This window comes from Parasteatoda tepidariorum, chromosome 2 (assembly GCF_043381705.1).
Source record: "Parasteatoda tepidariorum isolate YZ-2023 chromosome 2, CAS_Ptep_4.0, whole genome shotgun sequence".
Classification (NCBI taxonomy): Eukaryota; Metazoa; Arthropoda; class Arachnida; order Araneae; family Theridiidae; genus Parasteatoda; species Parasteatoda tepidariorum.
The window spans coordinates 29,291,200-29,317,509 of NC_092205.1; the positions used below are offsets into that span (position 1 = coordinate 29,291,200).

At 26.9% G+C, this 26,310-nt stretch overlaps 2 protein-coding genes across 4 annotated transcripts; one reads left to right on the forward strand and one right to left on the reverse strand.

The window, feature by feature from the left end:
- Positions 1–512: 512 nt before the first annotated feature.
- On the reverse strand, positions 513–6,698 carry LOC107453758 (probable ATP-dependent RNA helicase pitchoune; the record flags this gene model as incomplete). Its single annotated transcript, XM_071177401.1, is given in 3 exon segments — positions 513–813; positions 5,583–5,736; positions 6,368–6,698. Coding segments are annotated over 2 exon segments (441 nt in total), but the record flags the coding sequence as incomplete, so codon positions are not given.
- LOC107453757 (ATP-dependent RNA helicase DDX18) lies at positions 6,672–25,104 on the forward strand. 3 transcript variants are annotated; one of them, XM_016070694.3, is made up of 9 exons: positions 6,672–6,790; positions 7,270–7,443; positions 9,116–9,416; positions 14,267–14,381; positions 14,462–14,601; positions 16,234–16,395; positions 18,114–18,266; positions 22,978–23,151; positions 24,888–25,104. In XM_016070694.3, exons 2-9 carry the CDS (start codon positions 7,304–7,306, stop codon positions 25,065–25,067), a joined length of 1,365 nt encoding a protein of 454 aa, XP_015926180.1. In that variant the 5' UTR covers positions 6,672–6,790; positions 7,270–7,303; the 3' UTR covers positions 25,068–25,104. The 3 variants fall into 3 exon arrangements, with proteins under 3 accessions (XP_015926180.1, XP_015926182.1, XP_015926181.1); XM_016070696.3 differs by having other exon boundaries at positions 6,679–6,794; XM_016070695.3 differs by having other exon boundaries at positions 6,685–6,937.
- The last annotated feature ends 1,206 nt before the right edge of the window (positions 25,105–26,310 follow it).

Genomic DNA, 26,310 nt, shown 5'->3' on the forward strand with positions numbered 1-26,310 from the left:
ATTTAGTAAATTATCTTTCAAATCGATGATCTTACGGTGTAACACATAATTAAACAAATGCAGGCGCTTTGTTACTCGGTGTCAAGAAAACTTTTGTTCCGGCTAAGCCTAGTACTCAAGGTGTGGAAGATCTTTGTAACTATTCCAGGATCCGGCCCAGTCAAAATTAATTATAAAAAATGTAGTGCTTTTTAATTACGTTTTAAAAAGAAAACTGAAAAGAATTCGCTCATAAATGTAAAAATTACTCTTTCGAATAAAGGCTTTTTGAAAATTCTCCAAAATATGAAAATAATTTTTAAGGGGGTCCTGGAACTTTTAAAACCTGTTTTAAGTCTTGGTTACAGCTTCACTAACTTGGACATGCAGTTAGAGTACTACTCAAAATATACAAAGCAAAATACAGGCAAAAAAAGGGGGAGAAATAAGAAATGGGAAACTAGTTTACCAAGGTTTTGGGATTAAAGAAGTTTTAGAAGATCGAAAGATCCATGAAGCATCAAAATACTCACTTTTAAATGATCAAGAAGTCTACCAGGTGTAGCAACTAAAATATTCATTCCTTTGGACAATTTTTGAGCCTCTGATTGCCTACTTGTTCCACCCATGATAAGTCCATGAGTGAAAGAGTGATATTTTACCAATTCTTGAAGGACTCCATATGTTTGCATTGAAAGTTCTCGTGTAGGAGATATAATTAAAATACCAGTTCCTTGGCTTTCAGTAAAATCTAGCTTCTTTAAAAGTTCAATTGCAGGAATAAGAAATGCTAGAGTTTTGCCACTGCCTGTTTTTGCAGACACTACAGCATCACTATAAATGATAAATCAATAGTTAAGATTTTAACATGCAAAATATATCATTATAAACTGGGTTGAGCTTTTTAACATCAAAAACTAGTTTATACTGTCTTAAACTGATTTAAACTGTTAAAAAACTAAGATTATTATAATGCAAGCGAAGTTTTAACAGTATAGAGAATATTTTTTAAAAAAACACATATATTCAAATTAACATACATGAGTACATAAATATATGCAAACATAATGAAGATATGAAATATATTACTGAAATATGAAGATCATATCAGAGTAGAAATTTTAGTTTAGAGATGCCACAATAAATATTTTCAATTTGTCTTCACATTTTTTTACTATTTTATTTTGAGAGCTCTCATTTCTCAAAGACTATTGTAATACAGTTGAACCTGTTTATCTCGAACCTGCTTATCTCGAAAACCTGTATTTCTCGAAATTTCTTAGTTTCCCGACATTAATGATTTAATTTTAATGTATTTTTCCAAGTTTATCTCGAAAAAATTTCTTTCAAAACCTGTGTTTCTCGAATTTTGAAGGAGAATGTACATCATCGTAACCGATGCCTGGACAGCAGAACTTGTTCAAACAAGCTACATTAGAAGAACCGAAAAATTCCCTAGCCCCATGGGAAGTAAGAATGAGCAGATTGGGGGGTCGTTTCTTGGAATTTCCGATTACTATCGTCACACTCTTCAACCAATTGAGTGTATTCGGACAATGAAAAGTTGATTGATGAGGAGGCGTCACCACTAGGCATCAGTTTCCACACATGGATAAGAACAACGCAAAGAGAAATTCATTTTATCAGTAGAATTTTTTAGAAGGTCGTTGGTTTGAGCGTCTCAGTCTTTTTTAAAACATTGTTCAATTGAATTTTGATTAAGTATGGCAGGGGCTAAACGTAAATTGAATGTTCTCTCCATTGAAGAAAAAATGAAAATTTTAACATTCTTGGACGGAAATTCATTAATGAAAAAAAACGAAGTTGCGGTGAAGTTCGGTTTACCAGCAAGCACTCTTTCTACAATTATTAAGAATCGAGAAGCTGTGGAGCAAAAATTTCATAGCAGCAACAAGAATGCGAAAAAAAGCCGAAAATGCACTTTTCCGGACGTGGATGAATGTGTTTTAAAATGGTTTACACAATGCAGGAGCAGCGGTATTCCTATCAGTGGACAAATAATGCAACAAAAAGCTGAGGATTTTGCTAAAGAGCTTGGCCATGAAGATAATTTTAAAGGCAGTAACGGATGGCTAGAAAGTTTTAAAAATAGGCACGGTATTATTTTTCGAAAACTTTGTGGTGAAAGTGCCTCTGTTCCGGAAAGTGTATGCGAAGACTGGATTAAAAACATTCCTGATTTAGTGAAAGGCTATGAGCCAAAAAATATTTTCAATGCTGACGAGACAGGACTGTTTTATCAATGTTTGCCAGACAAAACTGCTATGTTTAAAGATGAAGCATGCAGGGGAGGAAAACAAAGTAAAGCTCGTTTGACATTGCTCTTAGCTGCAAATGAAGCAGGCACAGAGAAACTTCCTCCTCTCATGATCGGACGCTCAGAAAAGCCTAGATGCTTTTCTAAAGTAAAATCCTTCCCTTTTCCATACAAAGCAAATAAAAAATCTTGGATGACGAGTGAAATCTTTGGAAATTGGTTAAAGTCCTTAGACAAATCCATGCGATTAAAAAAAAGAAAAATTATTCTTTTTATAGACAACTGTAGTGCGCATAACAATCTGCCTGAACTGAAAAATGTTTGTGTTAAGTATTTTCCCGCAAACACCACCTCAAAGCTTCAACCTATGGATCAGGGAGTAATCAGAAGTTTTAAAGTTAACTACAGAAAACAGTTGATCCGCAAACTCGTAGATGCAATTGATGAAGGAAGTACCCTTCCCAAGATAAATGTACTGGATTCTATCAGAATGACAGACCACGCATGGAGAAATGTAACACAGAAGACCATTCAAAATGGTTTTAAAAAAGCTGGGTTTAAGAATGAGTGTGAAGAAGAGATGGGGATTATTGAAGAAGAGACTGAAATTTCCGAAAAGGAAGCTGAAGAAACTTATATCACTGATGAAGAAATGATCGAAATAAATTCACAAGATTGGAATGCAATAAAATCTGGATTAAAAGTGAACATTTCCTTTGAAGAATTTTTGCAAGTGGATGACTCCTTGGCCACATGTGGAACTTTGACAGATTCGGAAATTGTCGATAATGTCAGATGCATTTCCGAAGACGAAAATGAAGTAGACGAAGAGCATATAGAAGCACCGAAAGTGACAGTAAAGGAAGCTGAAAAAGCTGTGGAACGTTTAACAAACTTTCTTGAATGTCAAGAAAACGTTGGACACGAGGGGTTCGCTGCTCTCTCCAACATTCGAAAAATTATCGAATCAAAGAAAATCCGACGTCAGAAATCATTAAAAGACTACCTATGAGGTGCGTATGACTGTTAAAAACTTTTATTAGATGTAATTAATATGTAATCATAATTAAATTCTTTACAACATAAATGATTTAAAGTTTCTTTTAATTAAACATTGCTGCTCGAATTTCATTTTTTAAACTTACCTGTATATCTCGAAACCTCTCTATCTCAAATTTTTTCCCCGTTCCCGCGAGATTCGAGATAGGCAGGTTCGACTGTATTTCAAATTAAAATCTTTTAACCCAGCAATATATCTGCAGCTACATTTAAAACAATGAAGATCAATAAAATCTTTGTTCAACCTTTTATAAAATGCTATATATATATTTATAGTTCCTTTAAATAAAAATCATCTGATTTAAATCAATGACTTTTAAAAAAATCATTTGGTTTAAATCATGATTTAAATAAATAAACTCACATTGTCAGCAATCTGCACATTTAATAATTTAACTTTAAAAATAAAAGATTGACAATACATCATTTTTATTTATGGTCATATTATGATAGAGAAATATTAAGTTTAAAATTTTTTTATTAGTAGATTTTCTTGTTGAAAGCAACTTTTTAACAATTATTAATTTCCAACTGATCTTTAATTAGCATAATAGTTGAATAACCCTTCTTTGTATGGGATGAAAATAAAAATTAAATGAATAAATCAGTACTGAACAACACTATAATACGATAACAAACACTGAACGAAGTGTGCAAAAACAATAAATTAAGCCAAAATAATCTCAATTTTTAAAATTTTATATTTTGCCCTTTCTTGCGACTTCATGCTATTAAAAACACATTTTTAATAGTTTATCAAATTAAAATAAGGATTAACTGTCTTTAGTATTATTTAGGCATGATGCTCTTGCCTGAGGGAAACTCATCAGAGTCAAAATTTACCACAATTAAGAGATTTTCTCCTGTTCTTGTCCATTTTAAAGTGGCTATAAAAAGCCTCCTTACAGTTTCTATAGTAAAATTGCACAGCATTCGAGCTATACTAATATTCTTTTTATCCATATTAAAATATTTGGTACCTATTAAAACTGGACCAATATCAACAATACCAGTAGCACCCATTACCAAAACTAACTAAGCATTATTGGTGCTGAAAATACAATGGTGTTTCTCATAAATAAATTAGTAGAATCTAACCATAAATAATCACCTGTGAGATTTGTCCTAAAATCAAAGCTGGTTTATGGATAAATCTTTTAGTCAAAGTATCATAATCCTGTGAGGCATAACTTCTGTTTTTAATTCATAAATTTTATTAAAAACTATAAAAACTGCATCACCAGAAATATTGCTATTAAAAACCAATTAAAAAAGAATTCATTGCTTCTATTTGACAAACATGCTGTTCTCATGCAGCAGCCATAATTCTAACGACTTGTTGCTTTGATGTAAATCAGAATTAGTTATTACGGTATTCAATCACAGCTGTACAAAACATTTTAAAAGCATCTTTGTGTTGATCTTTGGCAAACTTTTTTAAAATCTTGTTTAATCAATGTTTGGAAATTCTGATAATATTGAAATTAAACCTTATCTACAAATTTAAGTTATTACACACACACACACACATATATCGGAACAGTTTGCTTGCATTAAAGCTTTGTGAAAGCTTTTCTTTTTAATGTTATCATAAAATTTTAGCATTGAAACATTTATTTTAATGTAATAAACAAGTATCCTGAAAAATATCCACGACCTTAGAACTTTAGGAAAGAGAATGGCAACCATTTTTAGTTAATTCTGGAAAAGTATTTTTTATTTATGTACTTATTTTTAGCTTTTGATATTTGTGATTTGCAGATGAACACTAAATTGAATCTGCAATGATTATAAGGAATGACATAAGCTTTTTGGCTCAGTACAGTTTCACCTGTAAATTTCCAGCATTGCTTCGTTATTAATAATTATCACATCCAATAATAATGAGTAAACATTATTCTATATGTATTAAATCATTATCTTTATTTTATAAGGAACTTAACTAGTTATATATTGCAAATAGCAGATATATATATACAGTTAAACACTCATCATTAAATCTAAAATTTATTTATTATAAGGGAGATACTTTATTTTTGCTTCAAAGTTTTGGAAACTATATCGGCTAATGCATTAATCTACAATTTAGATCATAAAATAAAAATATAATAAGAAGTTACATGAGAATTAGTTATAGGAGGCTATATTATAAGAAAGCTTCAAATAATTTTATTATATGACTAGATCACTAGAGTAAAATATATATGCTAAATAATTTTGTGAATCTATGAAGTAGGAAGATTTTAGGCATTGAAATGTTATATACCTGCCCTCAAGTAATTGAGGAATTGTTCTCGCTTGAATCTCAGTCATCTGTTCAAATCCCATGTCAGTGACTGCTTTAAGGGTATTTTCAGACACATTTTGTTGAAGAGTATCAAAACTAATGTTACTCAGATTCTCCATTGCAAATTTTTAAGCTAGATAAATCAAAAGGAACATATTAATTATTGTGAGATTATAATGATATTCATATAACACATGTTGAAAAATGTCAACATAATAAAATTTATGATCTAAGCACGATAAAAGTTAGAAATCCACTAATGAAAGAGGTTTTAAATTTTTTGTAAAACATTATTTACTAAATCTAAGATTTTAATACATAAACATTACCATCTAATCTTCTTTCTATAGTCAGATTAGGCGAAATATTACATTCTTTCTTTCACTTCAAAAGAATCATAAATACGCAAAATAATTGATAAAATAAATTTTATAGTTTATAAAAAATAGTGTTAGCAATACAAATCTCAAGAAAATAGAAACTGTTACTAAGGTAAATAACATAGTAATGTTTCCGACGATAAGAAATTGTGGGGAAGAACTTTAATTGAATTAACGCTTATAAAATTCAAATATTTATAATTAGAGGACATTTTTGGGAAGGGGAAAATGTATTTATCGTTTAATTTGTAATTATGGAGAATAATTAACACAAGCGGACAAGGAAAATCGAATGAAGTTATGAAGACACAATTCAGATTTACATATATATCAGTACTAAATCACAAATAATTTACAAAAACTGAATTATTATCATACACATACTTTTAAAACAAGTCATAAAATTAATTTTTTAGTTGAAACACGACAAAAATCATTTGAAATGTATTGACATGACCATTGCGACCACGCATAAATCTCAAGTAAATATAAACAAAGAAATATGGGTTGCAGTTAGTTTGATAATTTACTAAAATCGAAAACTAAGAATTTATTTGAGGACATTTTTAACAAGGAATCAGTGAAAAATAATTATTGAATTTTAATCAAAATAATTCCGATTTCGAATATCAAACTTTTAAACTATTTTTATTAAAATAAATAAAGAAATAAATTTAACTGCAGCCTTGATTTAGTACTTGTTTTGTTTACAGTGTCCTCGGGGGAATCAAAACAACATGCTGTGTTTCATTTATTTAGAGATGAGAAAATTTCAACTGAATAGAAAATAGCTACCATTTCACTTAAGTCAGTCAGTCAATTTCATACTAAATAAATTTATGTAATTTAATATAATTTATGTAAGGATGTAATTTAATGCCTCTTTTAAATGAAATTGTAACTAAAACTTTATTCCAAAGAATAATTCAGATCGGAAACTTCTGTAAAAAGTTTGTGAGTTTGCAAATTGATTAATTCATTTAAAATTAAATAAGAAACCATGGAATGTTATTATATCATTTCTTAATATAGCTTTTAATGAATCCAATTACACTGGATGATTTGATTTTAAAGTAGATCAATTGAACTTTTATTTATTTTAATATTTCTTTTTTAAAGTATTTCTTCTCTACTTAAAATAAAAAGTTAAATTACTGTCCTAGTTTCTGAAATTCAAAAATACATTGAAATATATTTCTCTTTTAACATAAAATTAATAGACATATTAAGCTCAATATTCTGAGTACTGGTGAGATATGATTATTTCAGTTTATGTTCTTTTTCAGAACTAAGTATTACTGTGGAAAAGTAAGATTTGTCATGGAAAGATTAAGTGAAATTCCTTTTACTGAATTAAATGGCAAAGTTAGCGAAGAAACACTGAATGCTGTGACAGATATGGGTTTCCATAACATGACAGATATTCAAGCTAGGTCTATTAACAGATTATTGAATGGCAGGTAATTATTTTTCAGCTTGAATACATACTGAAGCATGTTCATGTCAAAAAAATGAAATTTTCAAGCTCAGTGGTTGTTGTTAAATTTCTTAATTAAATTTAAATAACATGAGTTTAAATAACTTCCCCTGAAGGCAATCAGTCTGCATATGTAAAACTTTTCATTCCTTAAAATGTATATTCCTTATTTTATAGTTTATGAAATTTTAAACATAATGATTAACTAGTATTTCGGAAAATTTTAGTAATAATTTTTAAAAGAAAATATATATGATAGTTTCACATTGATACCATGCGAAATAAATTGTAATAGTCCGCGAAATAAAATAACTTAATTCGTGTTGTATTTTTATCAGGATTTGGCCCACCCAGAAGAAATTTCTTTGTTTCCAAGTAATGAAAGAAACCTCTTGAAATAAGAAAATAGTTAAAATTAAATTTCTTTTCTTCTTACTGACAAGAACTAAAGTTTGTATATTTAATAGTAATGGTCAGGTATTTGATTCGTTTTCAAATTAATATTTTAAATCATCAACTGAGCCTCCTTATTTAAAATTACGCCTCCTTATTCATAATTCCTTGAAAGCCTGTTACTTAAAACAATTTTCACATTTGTGTAATGCTTATCCAGTCTTTTGTCATTTTCTTTGATTTATTTAATACCTCCTTAACTCCTTTTTGCTGATTTTAAGTATTGACGTGTTTTTATTTTCATTAAAAAATAATTACTTATTAGTTTAATTTATCCAAGATGGTTCTGTTTTTCTTTTTACTTTATTTTGAGTAAGATATTCAATAGAGAGTAAAATGGATAGTCAATAAGGTTATAAATTTTAATATTTAGTAGTAAAATATAATAATATTTATCATCAAATGACATTAGATATTAAGATATTAAAACTTAAATAAATATGTTCAGTTTAATTTACTTTAATGAAATTGTAACAGTATACATATATATACGTGCATGTAAATTTAAGGGTGACTATAAATTAATCTTACACATTGATTGCTTTTAGTCTATGTATTTTAAACAGTTTTATGAATTGAACTAGAAAGGAAAATTTTAATAGTCCAGATCATTCTTTATCATTACTTAATTTTCTTTTGTATGAAAATTTGTCCAACATATTGAAAATTAAAGGGTTATTTTTTTGTATGTGTGTGTGTGATTGAAGTGAAAAATAATATGACAGATCAGAATTGTATCTAAAGAGGCAAACTGATATGTATTTGGTGAGACTGCAATAGAATGTGATCAACTATTAAATGAGAAGAAATACTATATGTGACTTACTGAACAATTTAATAATCAAATCCAAACAAATTAGCCAAATTTGTTCTAGTAAACAAACAAATTTTTACCATACATTTATTAAGTGCTTCCCGAACTTGTCAAATTAAGACTTTCATGTATTCTGCTCTCGATAAAATAATTTGAATGACTGAAAAAGGAGAAATTCCTTCTCTAGAAAGAATCAAAATCCTTCTTGCAACTTTCTTTAGAGAAAAACAATAAAATGTTGAGACATTTAGAAAATGATGGTACATTTTCAATGATGTTTTATTTAATTTGTTTTTAAAAAAGGCACAAACTTTTTCAATCACCTAATAGAAGAAAAAGGTAATTATTTTTCATTCATTATAAACTTTGTTTTTTTTTTTTTTTTTAGTGATGCAGTTGTGGCTGCCAAAACAGGTAGCGGAAAAACTCTAGCTTTTCTCATTCCTGCTGTTGAACTCTTGTGCAAAGTTAAGTTTTCACCAGATGATGGTACTGGAGTATTGATTATATCACCCACTCGAGAATTATCTATACAGACAAATCTAGTTTTACAAGAACTTTTAAAATATCATGCATTTTCATATGGATGCATCATTGGTGGTACTAATAGAAAGATGGAAGCAAAAAGATTAACTATTGGTGTTAATATATTAGTAGCAACACCAGGAAGACTGTTAGATCATTTACAGGTAAGAAGAAAGTTTATTGATTATTTTTCAAAGACATTTTCTGTGATTTTTATAACAGTTTTTACTAATTAAGGATTATCTTTGTGTCACATATTTTTTTTTCATGAACACAGCAGTCTTAAATACACAGTGGTTAGAAAAATGGTTCAAAGAAATACATTCAGAAAGTGTTCTCTTTTTATACTGGGAATATTTTCAGACAGCAGTAAATCTTCAAATAATTTAATAATTGAGAAGTCCAAAAACTATTTAAGATAATGAAAAACGACAATAAATTGGAGCTCTTTATATAACTTATGTTACTTTTTATGGTTATGCTAACTTTTGTATAAATCTGGTGAAAGTAAATGATGTTTGGTGATTTGAATATAATCCTGAATTGTTCGGAAAATTTTAATAACCAAACATCATTGATTGATCTGACAAAATAGGGAGGTCAGTGTTTTCACTACAGCACGAGAATCTCACATATTTTTTTTTCTCGCATTAAAAAATGATTAACGCGAGAAGTTCGCCCGCGAATCTCTCGAATTTTGGAAAAAAATTTCGTCTCCCGCCATTTTGAAAAAGATATGAAAACAGCTACAACAAGTGTTGAGAAAAAAAATGAGTCGTTTATAATAAGTTGTTTAAAGCTAACTCTATTTTTAGCTGTTAATGAATTACCAAACTCCCTGTCGGCAATTTGTAAAAGTTGAAGTCTGTGAAAACTATGCTGGAAGACCTAACAAGAAGTATAAACATGGAAATGACTTCAACGAACTTCACTATTCTATAACAGAAATAATTGAAAAGCCTATGCTAGCATATGTAGAGGATAGGAAAGTGTGTGCACAATGCTACAAATTTAATTAGTGATTCCGAATAGTTCAGCATCTGTTGCAAGGTCATTTAGCACCCAAAACCGAATTAAAACAAAATATTGCAAGATTGACTGATGGGCATTTGAGCAACCTAATGAAAAAGTAGACATAGAACATTTTCCATATGATGATGCAGCAAAAATATTCAATGGTTTAGAAATTATAAGATGTTAAAAATGTATTATATTTAAAGAAATTTTTTTTTCCAAGTCCATTCCTGTTTTTTTTAATTTTTAGAAATCTCACTTAACTTTTTGAAATCTCTCCCAGTTTTTGAGAAAGGATAAGAAATTCTCTCCCATTTTTTTTTCTGTAATGAAAACGCTGGAGGTGGGTTCCTATTTATAGAAAAAATGTTACTGATCCAATTATTAAACTGACTCTGGGTAAATTTCCTGATGAAGGAGAAGACGCAACTCAAAAGGGATTCATTCCACAGAAAAAGACCTTAAAATCATGTGATTGAAATCTATGTTTGGATAAAAATAGCCATGTTTGTTGATCTCATTTTAGAATTCTGAGCTACTGAACCAAATTGATTAGAATACTTTTTTTTATTAGTGATTGTGTTACTGATATTACTAACAATAAGTTTTGTTCTCAAGCTATTTATTTACTTTTCATCTAACTAGAAATTTTACAAAGGGTTATTTCAGATGTAAATAACATAATCTTAGAACTGTGTCTGGAAAATAATAATAATTTTTTTTGCAGAGCATTTCAGATTTATTCATTAATAATCATTTTCTATTACTGTCTCTTAACCACATATCCCATCTTTGTATAAAAATTGTCTGGTTATTTTCCAACAAAAGTTATAGAATGCTTTTAATTTCTTCTACTAAAAGAAATTTTAGCCTTTCAAAGTATTTTGTTGAGAGCAAAAAACATTTAAAACTTGAGTTGACTATGTTATTGTAAATGTGACGAATCCCTGCTTCTTAATGTTATCTGCTAAGCTATGTATGGTGAACAGTTGTGTGCATGATGCGTTTTCCTTGCATCAAGCCTTATACTTTCTATATTTTTCAAAAACGAAAGTTTGCAAATCTAATCTAAAGTCAGTTTTAGTGTGATTCATTTTTGCTTTTATTTCATTTAAATGAAATTGTATTACAATTATTTATTGGTCTAATTCTTCAGCAACAACACCAGACACATAACAACACTTTTTTGTTATGCAATTTAGATTGGGCTCCCCTAATATTTTAAGTATTTTCTGAATGAAAATAGAGTTTAAATTTGTAAGAAAATTTCTACATTTTTTAAAAAAAAAAAGAAAAAAAATTTTTGCTGAGAAAGCACTTAAAAATTATCATGCTGTAATATGCACCTATGTTGTTTATCTGCTATGAAAGAAAAATTAATGAATGTTTTTCAGAAATGAAATTCATATTGCACTTCTGTGGAGGTTATTGAATCAAAACAAATGTAAGTAGTATACATTGATTTTTCATTTGAATTTGATTTTAAAAATAAATGGGGCAGATATAATACAATTACTATGCACAACACGAATTTTAATGCTAATAACTTAATAGGAAATTATTTTGGGGGTTAACTTGATTATAAACAATCACCAAATTTATCAGTCTAGATTTGCCATAAGTATCGCTATGTGTATATAAGACCAGTAAAAACAACAGTTTCGTCAGCCTGAATTCATTCTGTGCTGTTTATATTTAGGTATTCCATTTTCAGTTATTATTTTGTGTTTTGCTTCATGATGTTTACTGATTATCATTATTGCTCCACAAAAGAAAAAGTATTTCTGCTTATAATGTCCGTCTGGAATTTTTTAAAGTTAGTGGATGTTTATGAGCTTTCTCCAAATTTTAGTTTTTTAAAATTCTCTAAAAAATCTTGGCTTACATTTGGAGATATATGGTACTTTATTTAACTAAAGTCTTAGCAAAATCATTTAGGCCACTATTTTTTTTATTCCACACGTAAAATAAAATTAGATGGTTCTTAAATTTCTTTTGTAAAAAGAAAAAGTAACAGAATCTCCGAGGTTTTTTTTTCTTCCCTTGTTGGTCATGATCTATGGTCACAAAGGGAGTGCATATTGCACCGTCATATGAAACTCAACAAGAAATTCCATGGTTTAAAAGGAGGCATTCACAATCGTTGTAAACCTTTTTTTAGAAAGGTACAATAAGTTAATTAGTCATATTTTTCATGTTTGAACTATTAATTTTTTTCCCTCAGAAAATGTTATTCCTTCTTGGTGGTTTAATTTGGAGTTATGACACATGGTATTCACATCTCATTGCTAGAATTTAGAATTAGTAGTTATTAGGATGTATTTTATTTATAAAAAATGGCTCATTAACTGTACTTTCTCTGTTTGAAATATTTATTCCTGCATTTGCATCTTATTTGTTAGATTTCGTTTAGATTTAGCAGCTATCTAGATCGATTTTATTTATTAAAAATGGCTGCTGAGATCCAGTTTATTATTTTTTTAATATATTTTTTGCCTATATTATATTTAAAGTTACAAATCAACTGAAATATAATTTGCATTATTATATTAATTATTTTGTTAATTTCCTAAATCTTATTTAAAGCATTGTTTCATTGAAATTAGCTAAATATTTTTTTTATTTTTGCATTAATTTATGGTATTTTTGTTTACTCCTGATATTACAGCTTAACAGTACTGCTTTAATTCTCATTTGGATATTAGTGATTGCTTGCATAAAATCCTGCAGGTTTTGATATATACACTCATATCTATAAATTGAGGATAATTCAGAATCACATGGAAATTTAATTCTGAAGTGAAAATATCACCTGTTGAATTATCACACAAATTTTCAAGAATAATATGCAAATTACAGGAAGCCATCAAATGATGCTGATAGTACGTCACAATGACGAGAGTGTAAGAGAGGATTATATAAGAAATGGTGGCAAAAAAAAAGTCAAACTGTTTACAAATATTCTATATGCTGCTCAGTTCCATAATCAAATAGTTATGATACAGAGGATGCATGTAGCTGACTTTTTGCGTGGGACTATTATCATGATCGGGCAAGAGCTACTGGAAAGTGAAGATATCACACGAATGGATTGGCCAGCTTACTCTCCAGATCTAAATCCCATAGAGCATGTGTGAGATGCATTAGGGAGACGTCTTGCGACACGACAGTATCCTCCCGGTAACACCCATCAGCTGAAAGATGCGTTAAAGCAGGAATGGAGACGTTTACCCCAAGAACTGGATTATCTGGTGCTTAGCATGGAGAGACGATGCCAAGCAACAATTACAATAAGGGGAGGGCATTTCCCATACTAGGGAACATCTGCCAGTTGTACTTACGCTTCTTCAGGCAATCATGTGTAATGCCACTATATGTCAAATAAAGCCTTTTTTTGTTCTATACCCTACTTTAAGCTTTATATTCATCTCTGCGCGATTATTCTTTTACCATCGTTTAAGTACAAAATAATGTACATCATATTCGAATTTCATGTCAATCGGATGATTTCTTGTAGAGTTATGACAAAAAATGCACTTGTTGCTTAAGTTTTGCACACCAGTGTAGTTTTAAATATATGAAAATAGAAATGTTTGTATAAAAAAATTACCTCTTTTGACTGTCTTTGAAAAAAAAAATTTTTTTTTCAGAACTCATCTAAGATTGTCTACAGAAAATTTAAGTGTTTGATAATTGATGAAGCTGATCGCATACTAGATACTGGATTTGAAGAAGATCTTAAACAGATCATTCGAATTTTACCGAGTATATATTCATCTCTGCGCCATTATTTTTTTACCATCGTTTAAGTACAAAATAATGTACATCATATTCAAATTTCATGTCAATCGGATGATTTCTTGTAGAGTTATGACAAAAAATGCACTTGTTGCTTAAGTTTTGAACACCAGTGTAGTTTTAAATATATGAAAATAGAAATGTTTGTATAAAAAAATTACTTCTTTTGACTGTCTTTGAAAAAAAAAATTTTTTTTTTCAGAACTCGTCTAAATTTGTCTACAGAAAATTGAAGTGTTTGATAATTGATGAAGCTGATCGCATACTAGATACTGGATTTGAAGAAGATCTTAAACAGATCATTCGAATTTTACCGAGTATGTATTACTACTTCATTTGCATGGAAATATTTTTAATAATAAAATATTTCCTTTTACTTAAGTATTATAATTTTCAGAAAAGAGGCAAACACTCCTTTTTAGTGCTACACTCTCCAAAAAAACTGAGGATTTAATCAAAGTTTCTATGAAAGACCAACCTTTGTATATTGGTATAGATGATGACGAAAAAGAAGCTACAATTGAAGGATTAAATCAGGTTTTGTTCATTTTTTCAAACACCCTAAATTAAAAAATATTTTGTCAAGTGTTTTTATGATTCCCTCTCTTAGATTTTATAATGCTTAATAAAAGGTTTTTTTCTTATAATTTCTTATTGATATAACATAAGTGTTAAATTATAACAAATATACTGTTATAAATTATCTATTTTATATTTGCTACATAATTTGTTTTGCACTGTTGTACTGCTGCTTTTTTCCCTTGAGTAAATATGATTATGCCACATTATTATTTTGTTTATGACTAACAATTAAGTTTAATATGCTATTGTAATTATAGGAAAAATAAATATTTAAACAAATAAATATTTTTAGGCAGTTTTCGTGCTTGTGTTTGTTTGTTACTTTTAACTAACTTTTATCATTTCATAATAGCTTGTATCATAATTAAATAAAACAGGCTCTAAAAACTGACAGCTGTAAAATTATTAGAGAGATTAAAAAAATTAATTCCCTCAAGTTGTGGGAATTGAAAATGATATTTTCATAAAATGAATTTTTATTAATGGGTTTGTGTCTTATTTATATATTTTTAAATTAGCGGCTTGGTGATAAGAGAAGTTAAAGTGCTGCTTCGTTTTTTACAAGTAAAGTAAAGTAATAGCTCATGTCTGTCTATTTGGACTCTGATTGCTAATGATACAATATTTTTTTTAAAGAAGAGAAAGAGAATGTAGGTGGTAGCAAATTTTGATAGTATTACATATTTTTTATTGGCTAGTATGCATGATTTTGAGAAATATTCAAAAGAAGCATATTTTTTTGCATGTCTAAAAACAAAAAATCCAAATATTTGATGAAAAAAATTTCCTACTTTGAAACAAGTGTAAATACTTAATAATAATTGTTACAATATTTTTAAAAGTTAAATATTTTTTTTTTCAATTGATAGTTATACTTTGATAGATTTTGCATTTACTGTAAAAATAAAAAAACTTTTTTTCAAAGAGTTTAATTCCTTAAATGGCTGCACCTCCACTTTCTTAAAACAGACAGTGGGAGCATTTATTAATCTGAATAATTCATGCTATTGTTTTAAGTCTGATTGTCAGTCTTTTTGGAATCTAAGCAGCCCAAATACATTATTCTGTTAAATCATAATGTATGTATCTTCTGTTTAATCCTAAATTTTGTGTTTGAATTTTTTTGAAGTTTATGAACATGCCATTCATAAACTTTATGTACATTACATTACATGTACATTAGTGAAATTAAAGAAAAAATATTTATTTTGACCTAAAAAGGCATGCTATTAATATCCAATTGTTATGTTAGGTGTGTATCTTTTTTTTCTTTTTTTCTATTATCTCTACCGAACCCTAATTTGTTACTCAATTTTTAGTTATTACTTAATTTGATACTGCATTGTTTTTTGTCTTTCATTTGTTTTAAATTGGTTTTCTTCAAGCTTTGAAATATTATGTCTGCCTATAATTGAACTACAACTGCATGTATTTTTTTAAAAAAAACTCATTTTAGTTTTTTTCGTTACTTAGTTCAATGTAACGAAAAAAACTTAATGTTTGTGTTCCACATTCTTTACTTTGTCTTATTCAGAATAATGTAAGTGATATGTACTGAATTTCTTAATTAAATCACAAATATTATAGGGCTATATTTTGTGTCCAGCTGAGAAAAGATTGCTTCTTCTATTAACGTTCTTGAAGAAAAACAAAAAAAAGAAGGTCATGGTTTTCTTTAGTACTACCCAATCAGTCAAATTTCATTTTGAGCTATTTAATTATCTAGAATTGCCTGTAAATTCAATTCATGTAAGTATTTATAAAATTAAATACTCAATCAAATGTTTTCAGTAAATTTATTTTGTTAAAAACAGCATTAAATTTTAGTTACTTACTTTTTAAAACTTGTATGATTTTCATATTCAAATTTAGAAATTTTTTATCTTTTTGTCATTAACTGAACAATCCTATTTGAAAAATTATTTTATTCATATCATCATTTTCAAACATATGTAAGATAAGGACAAACTTTTACAATTTCTACTCAACATTAGACTTCATAAACCATTAAACAGAATTTAGTAATTTTTCCCTTAATTCTGAACTTCTCATATTCCTAACACTTTGAATTCACTGCATTATGCTTGCTTTTTATTTTAATTATGGAATAAAAAAAGTATTTAGTTTTGTCAATAAAACAGCTTTTCAAAAATATTTATAATTTTCTAGTTTTTGAAATTTTTTAATTAATTATTTTAAAACTTATACAGAACTTCCTGCTATTTTTATGATATTATAGTAAAATTCTTCAAGTAAAACCTTTCAAAAAAACGGTCAAATATTTATCAATCTAAATATTATCTGATTATATCAATTTGAGTCGCACTATTGTGTAGATTACTCAATATTTTGATTTGAGAACTATTGTGTTGATTACACAATAAATGTAAACTTTCTACGGGCCAATAATATTGTCGTTGCTTTTGCGGCAAGTAAAAAGGTTCTTTTCTTTCTGGAAGCAATTATATTTGCTAAAAATAATTTTTTATAATTTTTTCTCGTGATGGGCATTTTCGGAACAAAATTTATTTCTTGTTTTTGTGTAATTAGTTACATTGATATGAAACTATGTTTGAATTTCTAGGCTTCTTTATCATTCTTTCATTTCTTTCAACTTTGCTTTTGTTAATTTTTTTTATTAATTTTAACTAGTTGAAATAGTTTAAACTTATTATAATTTAAATAGATACTTTAATATTAGAAACTTTTTTCAAAGTCATTAATTCTCAACATTTTTTTGTAAAGCATAATATTTTATGTGTTTTGATGTTAATTTTAATTTTTTGATAACTAAATTTTTTTTAGAATTTGTTTATTTATTTTTTGTGTATAAGTAAAATCTAAATCTGGGTATAAAAAATGTTTCAGTCTTCACTCTAAACTGCAAAGATCTTATAAGTCTTTACATCACACTTTTTATATTCAGTGAAAGAGAAAAGTAATTGGAACCACAGATACAAAAATTCATTGTTATTTCCAAAACTAACTAAACTATGTTTCTTCTTCAATACTATGCTTCTTTTACTTCTGAAGTGGGCTGTTTTTGTTCTTATTACTGCAACAATATTGCCATCGTTCTTAGAATTAATCGTGATCTGTGTCAAATATGTTTCTGATAAATCTTGAAGATATAGTTGCTTCATTATTTTTTGAATATGTTTTTAGTATTGTCATTAAAATAAATTATGCTAACTCTTTTGTTGTTTAATACTTATAATTTTCTTTTCTATAAAAATATACCAATAAATTATATTTGAATTCATTAACTACATCTCAAACTATAAGAAAAGTAAAAATTTCTGTTGCAACATCCATTAGTCTTAACAATTTAATAATATTGCCTTAATATATATTATTGTTATTTTCACTTAGGTGTGATAAAAGCAATCAACTTTTTTTTAAAAATTAATTTTACTTCAATGATTTTCCCTTTTTATTTATTCCATCTTCACTTTTTTATTTAATAGGGTAAGCAGAAACAAAGTGTAAGAACTTCTACATTCATGTCATTTTGTGACGCAAAGTCTGGTGCATTGCTGTGTACAGATGTTGCAGCTCGTGGCCTAGACATTCCCGAAGTTGATTGGATAGTACAATATGATCCACCAAATAGTCCTAAAGTATATTAAGTCAATATTGTTTACACTTTATTAAGAAAATACTTTTTCAAAGAAAACTATCTGTTTGTAATATTATCATTTTTCATCATAAAACAGCATTTATAACTGATTCAAATTTATTTATATCACAAATTCATTAAGTATTTGGTTGATGTAGAAGTTTTTTTTAGTATCCTCTATTTTTTCATAATGAAATTCATAAAATGTTCTAGGCTTTAATTTGCATACTACATACTAAATTCAAGTCATATAATTTAATTTTTTAAAAAAATAAATTATGTTTTAAAAGATTTTTTTAAAAATTTTCATGTGTGCAATAAATATGCTGTTAAATTATTAAAATGTATGTAATGAATATGTTATTAAATCATTATTTTACTTAAAAATTGTTGCTATAAATGCTCATTCATATTTTGTGTGAATACAAATTGTACAATTTCTAAAAGCTTTGATCTCAAACTTTCAAAATGTAACACAGGTTTTGCTACAAATCTGTTACCTTGATATGGTATAATTAACCCCTTAACTTAAAAGTCCCAAACAACTGAGGTTTTATGCAGTCTTTTTCAAAATAATTATTAGGTATGGGATTAGCTATCAGTGAAATCTTATTTTCAATAGAACTGTTATGCTAAAAGAAACCTACTTAAATTTTCATCTGTTTATCATGATTATTTCAAATTAAATGTTGGATACCCTTTTTTCTAAAAGATTTGTCCACAAATTGCAAATTGTGTATAATAACAGTTGCTGTGGATGGAAATTCTGTTTGCATAACACATTTTGTTATAAATTTATTTATTTCATCTCCTAGGTGTTTACAAGTTATCAAATAATTTGTCCTGAAATATTTTCACATTGTTTATGATCTTCACGTTGCTTTGGTCTCTACTCACCTACCTCTATAGTGTTTCAAAAATTTTGTTAAGCCCTTATGTATGCCAGTATTTTATTTTCTGTCCATAAGTGTACATAACTTTTATTTACTCTTAATAAACTTTGGAAAAAATCTCACTATCACTTAATAATTTGAAACAGTAAGGAACTTTTTATCTGAAGTGTCCTATTTTAGATAATTGTTTCTATATTGTGCATTGTTTTAGTCTGGAAATAAGCATACTTTTTATCTCCTTAACTAGCAGAGTTAGGATGATGATAAATATATATTTTTTGGACTCTTTGATTTTTTCCTTTATAGGACATATACATAAGACTTTTTTTTTCCATTTGTTAGTCTTTTTTTAATAAATTTTTTTATCAATTTTGAAAGATATTTTTAACTTTGATAAAATTTTGTTTCAGAATTAAATGTTTTTTTTTTTTTATAAATTAGTGCATATCTTGCATTGAATTTTGTTACATTAAATATAATCGTATAACAAGTGTTTATGTCAAACTGATTTTTTCATGGTACAAAACTGTAGATTGTAACTAAAAATTTATCAATTCTTATTTATCTTTATCATTTTCTTTATTTATATTTATTTCATCTACAATTTGCATATTCATTTTAATTGTTAGAATATTTTATATTTAATTTAAAAACACAAGTTAAAATTTATAATTAAAAAAAATTGATAAAAAAAGTTTAAGTACATAATTTTTTTTATATTTGATAGTTTTTTTTTTTTTTTTTTTTTTTTTTTTTTTTTTTTTTTTTTTTTGCAAATTTTTAGGTCCTCAACAACTTAGCCCTGTTAGCAAATGAAATCTTTTTTGTTTCATATCAAATGTAACAAAATATTTTCAATATATTAAAAACTATGCAAAATATGAGTATTTAAGCCAGTTCAAGCTCAGAACTGTATGGGGTTATACACAAATTTTATCTTATACTATTAAATAAGTTATATTAAAAATGAGACCGGCATTGTGGAGGATTACTCCCTATACCACCAAAAGTATACTTTCTATTACTCTCTATACCACCAAAGTTTAGTTTCCGGATGATTATTGTAAAGTATTATCATTTGTTATTAAATTTTGCCTTATGATGCAAAATGAAATTGTGTAAAATCCCTGATCATTTTCAGCTTTCTTTTGAAAAATACAAAAACTACTTGGAAAATTGCTTGAAACTTTTTAAATTTTTAAGATATTCAAATCAAATTATTTTTATTAGTTGCCAAATAACTACAAAATTATGAAAAAACTTTTTTCTGTGCATGCACAGTATAAAACAACTAGCTTAAATACTCATAACTTCTAGAGTTTTTTAGGTATTTTTTAAATTGACAATTTTGTAATTAATCTTAAATTGCTCCAAAAATTCAATTCCATTGAATATGTATAAAGTTATAACGAAAAAACGTAAGGTGGAAAAATTAATTTTTTATTAAAATGTCCGTATCTCTATAAATATTTACTTTGGTTTGCAAAACTTCTTACATTTATTAAAAATAACAACTACAGTAATCGATAGAAGTTACAAGATTATTGCTTGATTTTCTGGTATAGGGTGTTCAAAAATACTTGTTTTCTTTCACACTTTATTGTAGGTCTCTCACACCTCTGAAAGCTTTGATTTTTATTGCTACGTATGAAAAATCGCATTGACTAATCTTAATTAACAAAATAATTCTTTTTTGTATTTATTGAGAAATTTTTAAAAAATGTCAAAAACTGAAATTGTCTTTTCCATTAATGTAGAGTAGTGTTTATATATACATACATGACAACATTACTTTTAAAAAGAACAAGTACAATACAAAAAAAGTAAGAATTTTAAAGTACATTTTAAGGAAATTGAAAATTCAAATTAACATTAGATTTCATTTAAAAAATCTTAGAAAAATATTTTTTTAATTAAAAAGTATTAATTATTAACAGTATTAATCATTAAAGTTTAATTTAAGTGTATAAATCTTTAAGATGCAAGAAAATTCATGGAAATAGTGAATGCTGAAAATATCCAGAAACCAAACCAGGCATAACAATTTAATGTTTGCATGTAAAAAACAGTTTTAAATTATGCAAATTTTAAAATTCAAAAATTTTTAAAAGTCTTGTTTGTTTTGATTTTGTATTCGTTTTTTTTTTTGTTTTTGTTTGTAGTAATAAATTTATTTGTTGAACAAATTGGATAATATTATAATTTTGGTTTAAAGAAATAAGTAAAAAATAAAAAAATTTATTCATATACAGGTGTAACCCCTTGATATCCATAAAATTGAAAATTTGAATTCCTTTTTATGAAATTTAAAGGAATAATTTTAGAATGAATCAAAGAAAGTAGAATGATACCTTTAGTAAGGACAGACACATACGATGTCACTTACAGGCGCGGAGGGAAAGGAGATGTGGCTGAAGCAGAAAAACTCTCTATATTATTTATATTAATTTTAACACGAAGTAAATAAAACTAATCCTAAACAAGTGCCCTAATTAAAACAAATCCTAAAGAAAGGGAGTACTTGAATTTGTTTCGTCAAAAATATAGGTATGTATCATTTGTTAACTTTTCAGAATTGAATAAAAATACACCAAAATTTTAGAAATTGTTAGGTTTTTTTTAAAAAAATTTTTTTCATTTTTTTTTTATCTTCAGTTAAAAGTGACTGTAAAAAATTATAATTTTACTGTGATAAGTTTTTCCTTTACATTGTAAAATCCAAAATACTGTCTATAAACTATTACATATTTTAATTCAAAATTAAAAAAAAAAAAAAAAAAACTGGACGAATTATTCATTTCCGGAAACTATACTAGTCACTAGTAACATACTAGATACTAGTATACTAGAAACAATCATACTTCTTTTGCACTAAAGTGATGCAAAACAGCAATTTTCATTTCTGACATAAAATAACTCAATAACTAATGACAAAAATCATCATTTTAATACCATAATTTTTTTTAAAAATGTTTCTCTGTAAATGTGTTAAATTTAATGTATTTCATTAAATAGTTTGATTTATGACAGAGAAACTTGCCAGTGTTGACGACGACAGTAACTTTTTTTAGTATTTAATATGGAGATAAAACAGATTTTGCTAGGGAAACATAAATACCTTTCAAATGCTTGAACTTCCGAATTCAAAACATCTATAAACTTTTATTTTTTGTCAGATAAAGTTATGCAAAGTATAACGGTAAAAATGGACAAAAAAAAACAAAGAATATGTTTAAGTTTTTGAAGCAATCTGTACTGTGCGAACCATGGCACACTAATATTAATCTATGAATGCCTAGATGTGAGCAGTTAATTTTAGACAAATGCAAAAGCAGTTAATTCCGGGGTAAGGTAAGAGGTAGCATGCAGGGATATATTAAAATTTTAAGTATTAATGAAATGTCTACATTAATATTTTTTCTTATTTTGACAAAGTAAATTTATAATGATTTTGTCTACTATTATATACAAATAATTCGAATAAGTATATTGAAATATTAACATTATCCTTTCAGAATATTAAGTTTTTGCAGAAATAATATAATTCTTGCTTACATCTGTATAATGTCTATTACTAAGTACAATAAAAGTACATACTTTTTACTTTCATTACAAGTAACGAAAGTAAGAGTATTGCCATGTATGTATATATGTAAACTAAATTGAATTATTGTCATTAAAGTTATTGTCAGACATTGATGCATGATTATAAAATTGTGCCAATTCTTAATTTCCTAATATTTTTGCAATTATAGTATTTTAGAACTTCCTTGGTTGAATTGCAATTGATTTTACTATATATATTTCTTGTTGTCTTAGGAATACATACATCGAGTGGGTAGAACAGCAAGAGGGGAAAATGTGAATGGAAATGCTGTTCTTATTCTCTTACCTGAAGAACAGAAGTTTCTTGAGTGCTTAAAACAAGCTAGAGTGCCTTTGCAAAATTATGACTTCCAATGGGATGAAAAAATTCTTGCTCGTCAAAGTGCCGTAAGTGAAATTTAAATTTTTATTAATAAGTGAATTTCTAGCAAAATTATGCATTTAAACACGAGCTAAAAAATTGTTTTAAATAATCTCTATTTTATGGAATTTCATTTCTTTACCATACTTGGATCAAAATTTTATATTCTATCCTATCATTGAACTCATTATTAAAAAATTTTGCAAAGTAACTGTACAGTAATTGAATAATTTTAAAACTTTAATGTTTTTTTCTATTACATAATTATAATTTAAAAATTTTGGAAATGAAATTTCTAATAAATAAATAAATGTAATTTCTGTATGCTAGTGCATTTTTTTTTGGGGGGGGGGCAGAAAAATCATATGGCATTATTCGTCAGGAAAATAAATTTCTGGTTAAATAGAGATTTCTGGTTTTAATTTAATAAAAGTTATAAGAATATTAATTGTAAAATATTTCTTTATCCATATTTTAAAGGTTTTTAAGGACTGTAGTATTTATTTATCATTTTTCCTATTAATTCTCTGCTTTATTTTAAATTTCTAATACAAATACAATTAATTGATTTTTTAGTTAAGGTGTAGAATCAGGAAACTCTTGATTTAGCGATAATTTTTGTTCAGTTTAGCTGAGAACCTGCTTCCGGTTACCATGATATTCTTTGCTTTCACTGAAGTCAACTTCAGGTTATCACAACTTTTGTTTACTCTTATGTGATTATTAAGGATTACTATTAAGGTTTATTAAGGATTATTATTAAGGATATTTCTTTATCTAAAATTTTTCCTTTTTTATTGTGCATTACTGAACCAAATATCCGGAATGATTGGGATGTTTGAATTCCTTGATTTTCTGGATTGCCAAAAAATTATTCAATGTAGCTTAGCTATATTCCTATTGTATATTGAATTTTTTTTTTTTTTTTTTAAATCGTTCTTTTGCTGTTTTAGTATTTTAATTAAAAATTTGTGTTTTCACTTCTCTTTTTATTTTATTATATTTATACAGTTAGCATAGCTGTATTACATTCAAAGAGTTTTTCTTATAACTTCCCTACCACCCTTTGTACGCTGATACCCACGTGTGAAGTATTTCCTCTTCAGAGATAAAAGTGAAAAACAAAATAGTTCGTTTAATCTCATTTTGTTTTTTGCTTTCTTTTACGAGGTGCTGATTTCGTTTTTCGAAAATAAAAAATATTTGAAAAAAAAAAACAGTCAAAATTTCCCCTTCAATCAATCTAGCAGAGGCTGATATGAGGAAAATTTCTTTCTCTGCTTAATTTCTTAAAAAGTATTATCATATTTAAATGTGTTTTTCCCAAAACAAAGGATCCTCCCCAAAAAAAAAACCTTTAAAAAAATTATTATTTTTTGCTTAAAGATATGTATTTAATGTATCTAATAGTTTTTCATAAAGAACAATCCTGAAACAAAACTTTAACAAAATCAGAAATGTCGAAGTACTTGTCTGACTCTTAAAAAAAATCTGGCTGTTAATAATTTAAAGTTTTATATGTATCTAATTATAATCGATAGTTTTTATAACATATGAAATCATAACTAAAAGCAATATACTTTGTTTGTTGCTTACATTTTAACTGCAACAAATTGTATCAAAAACAAGAATGCTTTGGTTGTGTACAATGACATGAATTTAAAGTTTTTTAATTTCCACTTTTAGATTATTCTGTAGATATAAATTTTTTTCAAGAAATGTTACATATTATAGCATACTTATTTTTTATATATTATTCCAGATTGAAGAATTAATATCAAAACATCCTAGCCTACTGTCATCAGCTAAAGAAGCTTTTAAATCTTATATTCTTGCTTATAAAGTTCGCCATATGAAAAAAGTGTTTGACAAATCAAAGCTTGACTTAAAGACTATTGCAAAATCATTTGGATTCCCTTCACCACCACTTGTAAATATTTAATTAATGACTGTAATAAAATAAATAATTTTTTATTGTATTTGTTATTGTATTAATTGTATTTTCTACTAATTTTTAAATTTTCTTAACGAATCTTGAATGACGCATCATGTGTGTGGTTGGAAAATGGTTATTATAATCGTACTTATATTGATTTATAAACTGATATATACTTTGCTTTATAAATCATTAACCTCTACAACGAAGTTTCCTTTCAGCGAATTTCTTCATATAACAAAATTTTTATTTGGAACATTAAATAACATTTAAAAAGTAATTACATTTCTTAGACTTTTTTTTTAATTTGGTCCTTTTTGAAATTATTTGCAATGCATTTTTTTTTTGTGTAATTTTTGAAAAAATTTGCATTTAAAAGTAAAAAAATTCTGTGCAACTGATTCGCTCTCCCCTGTAACTGTTATTGGAATTTCTTGCATTATTCATTTCAGTGAAATGACCATGAATCCATTTTAAACACTCTTTTATACTATGTATTACTTCATTTTTAATCAAAAGTCATAATTATATACTTTTGAATTTATGACACACAGTAAAAACTTTGTAACATTTATTTAAATACCTGTAAAAGGGAAATTTGTGGGCACTATGAAGGACTACCTATTTTTTAAAAATCTGTTCTAAGTGTATGAAATAATGCTAGTTAAATAAGGTTTTGGGCAGGACCATTCAAAACATTCATTAAAACTGAGTTTTCACTTTATCCCGGGTTCATCACAGTGGGATTAGATTCAGGAATTTTTCGACTACAATTCCCCTCACAGAAAACAAATAATTTAAAATTTTCATATAACACCTCAAGGAATTTTTCTTACTCCAATTTCTGACAGATATTTTGAACACACTTTTATGTGATAAGTAGTCTAGGAGTTTAAATACTAAACTAAATTTTGGAGATAAATAAAACATCAATGAATATTCCTAACTAGCTCATTATCATGTTATTTTACAAACTTCCATAAATATTGATAATGTATAAATATTTTTTCTTGTTGTAATTGTTACTTTTCCCCCCTTCATTTATTTATTTGTATTGGGAATTTATTAATTTAATACTGTATAAATATTGGAAACAATGTAAAAATAAATTATTTGCAGCATTTCAAATAATTTATTTGTTGAAAAAATTTTCTTCTGAAATAATTATTAAATATTTCGTAACATAACTAACACATTGTTCCTCATGTTTTGTTAATTTATCAAAAACGTTCATTTTTTCCTTCCTGAG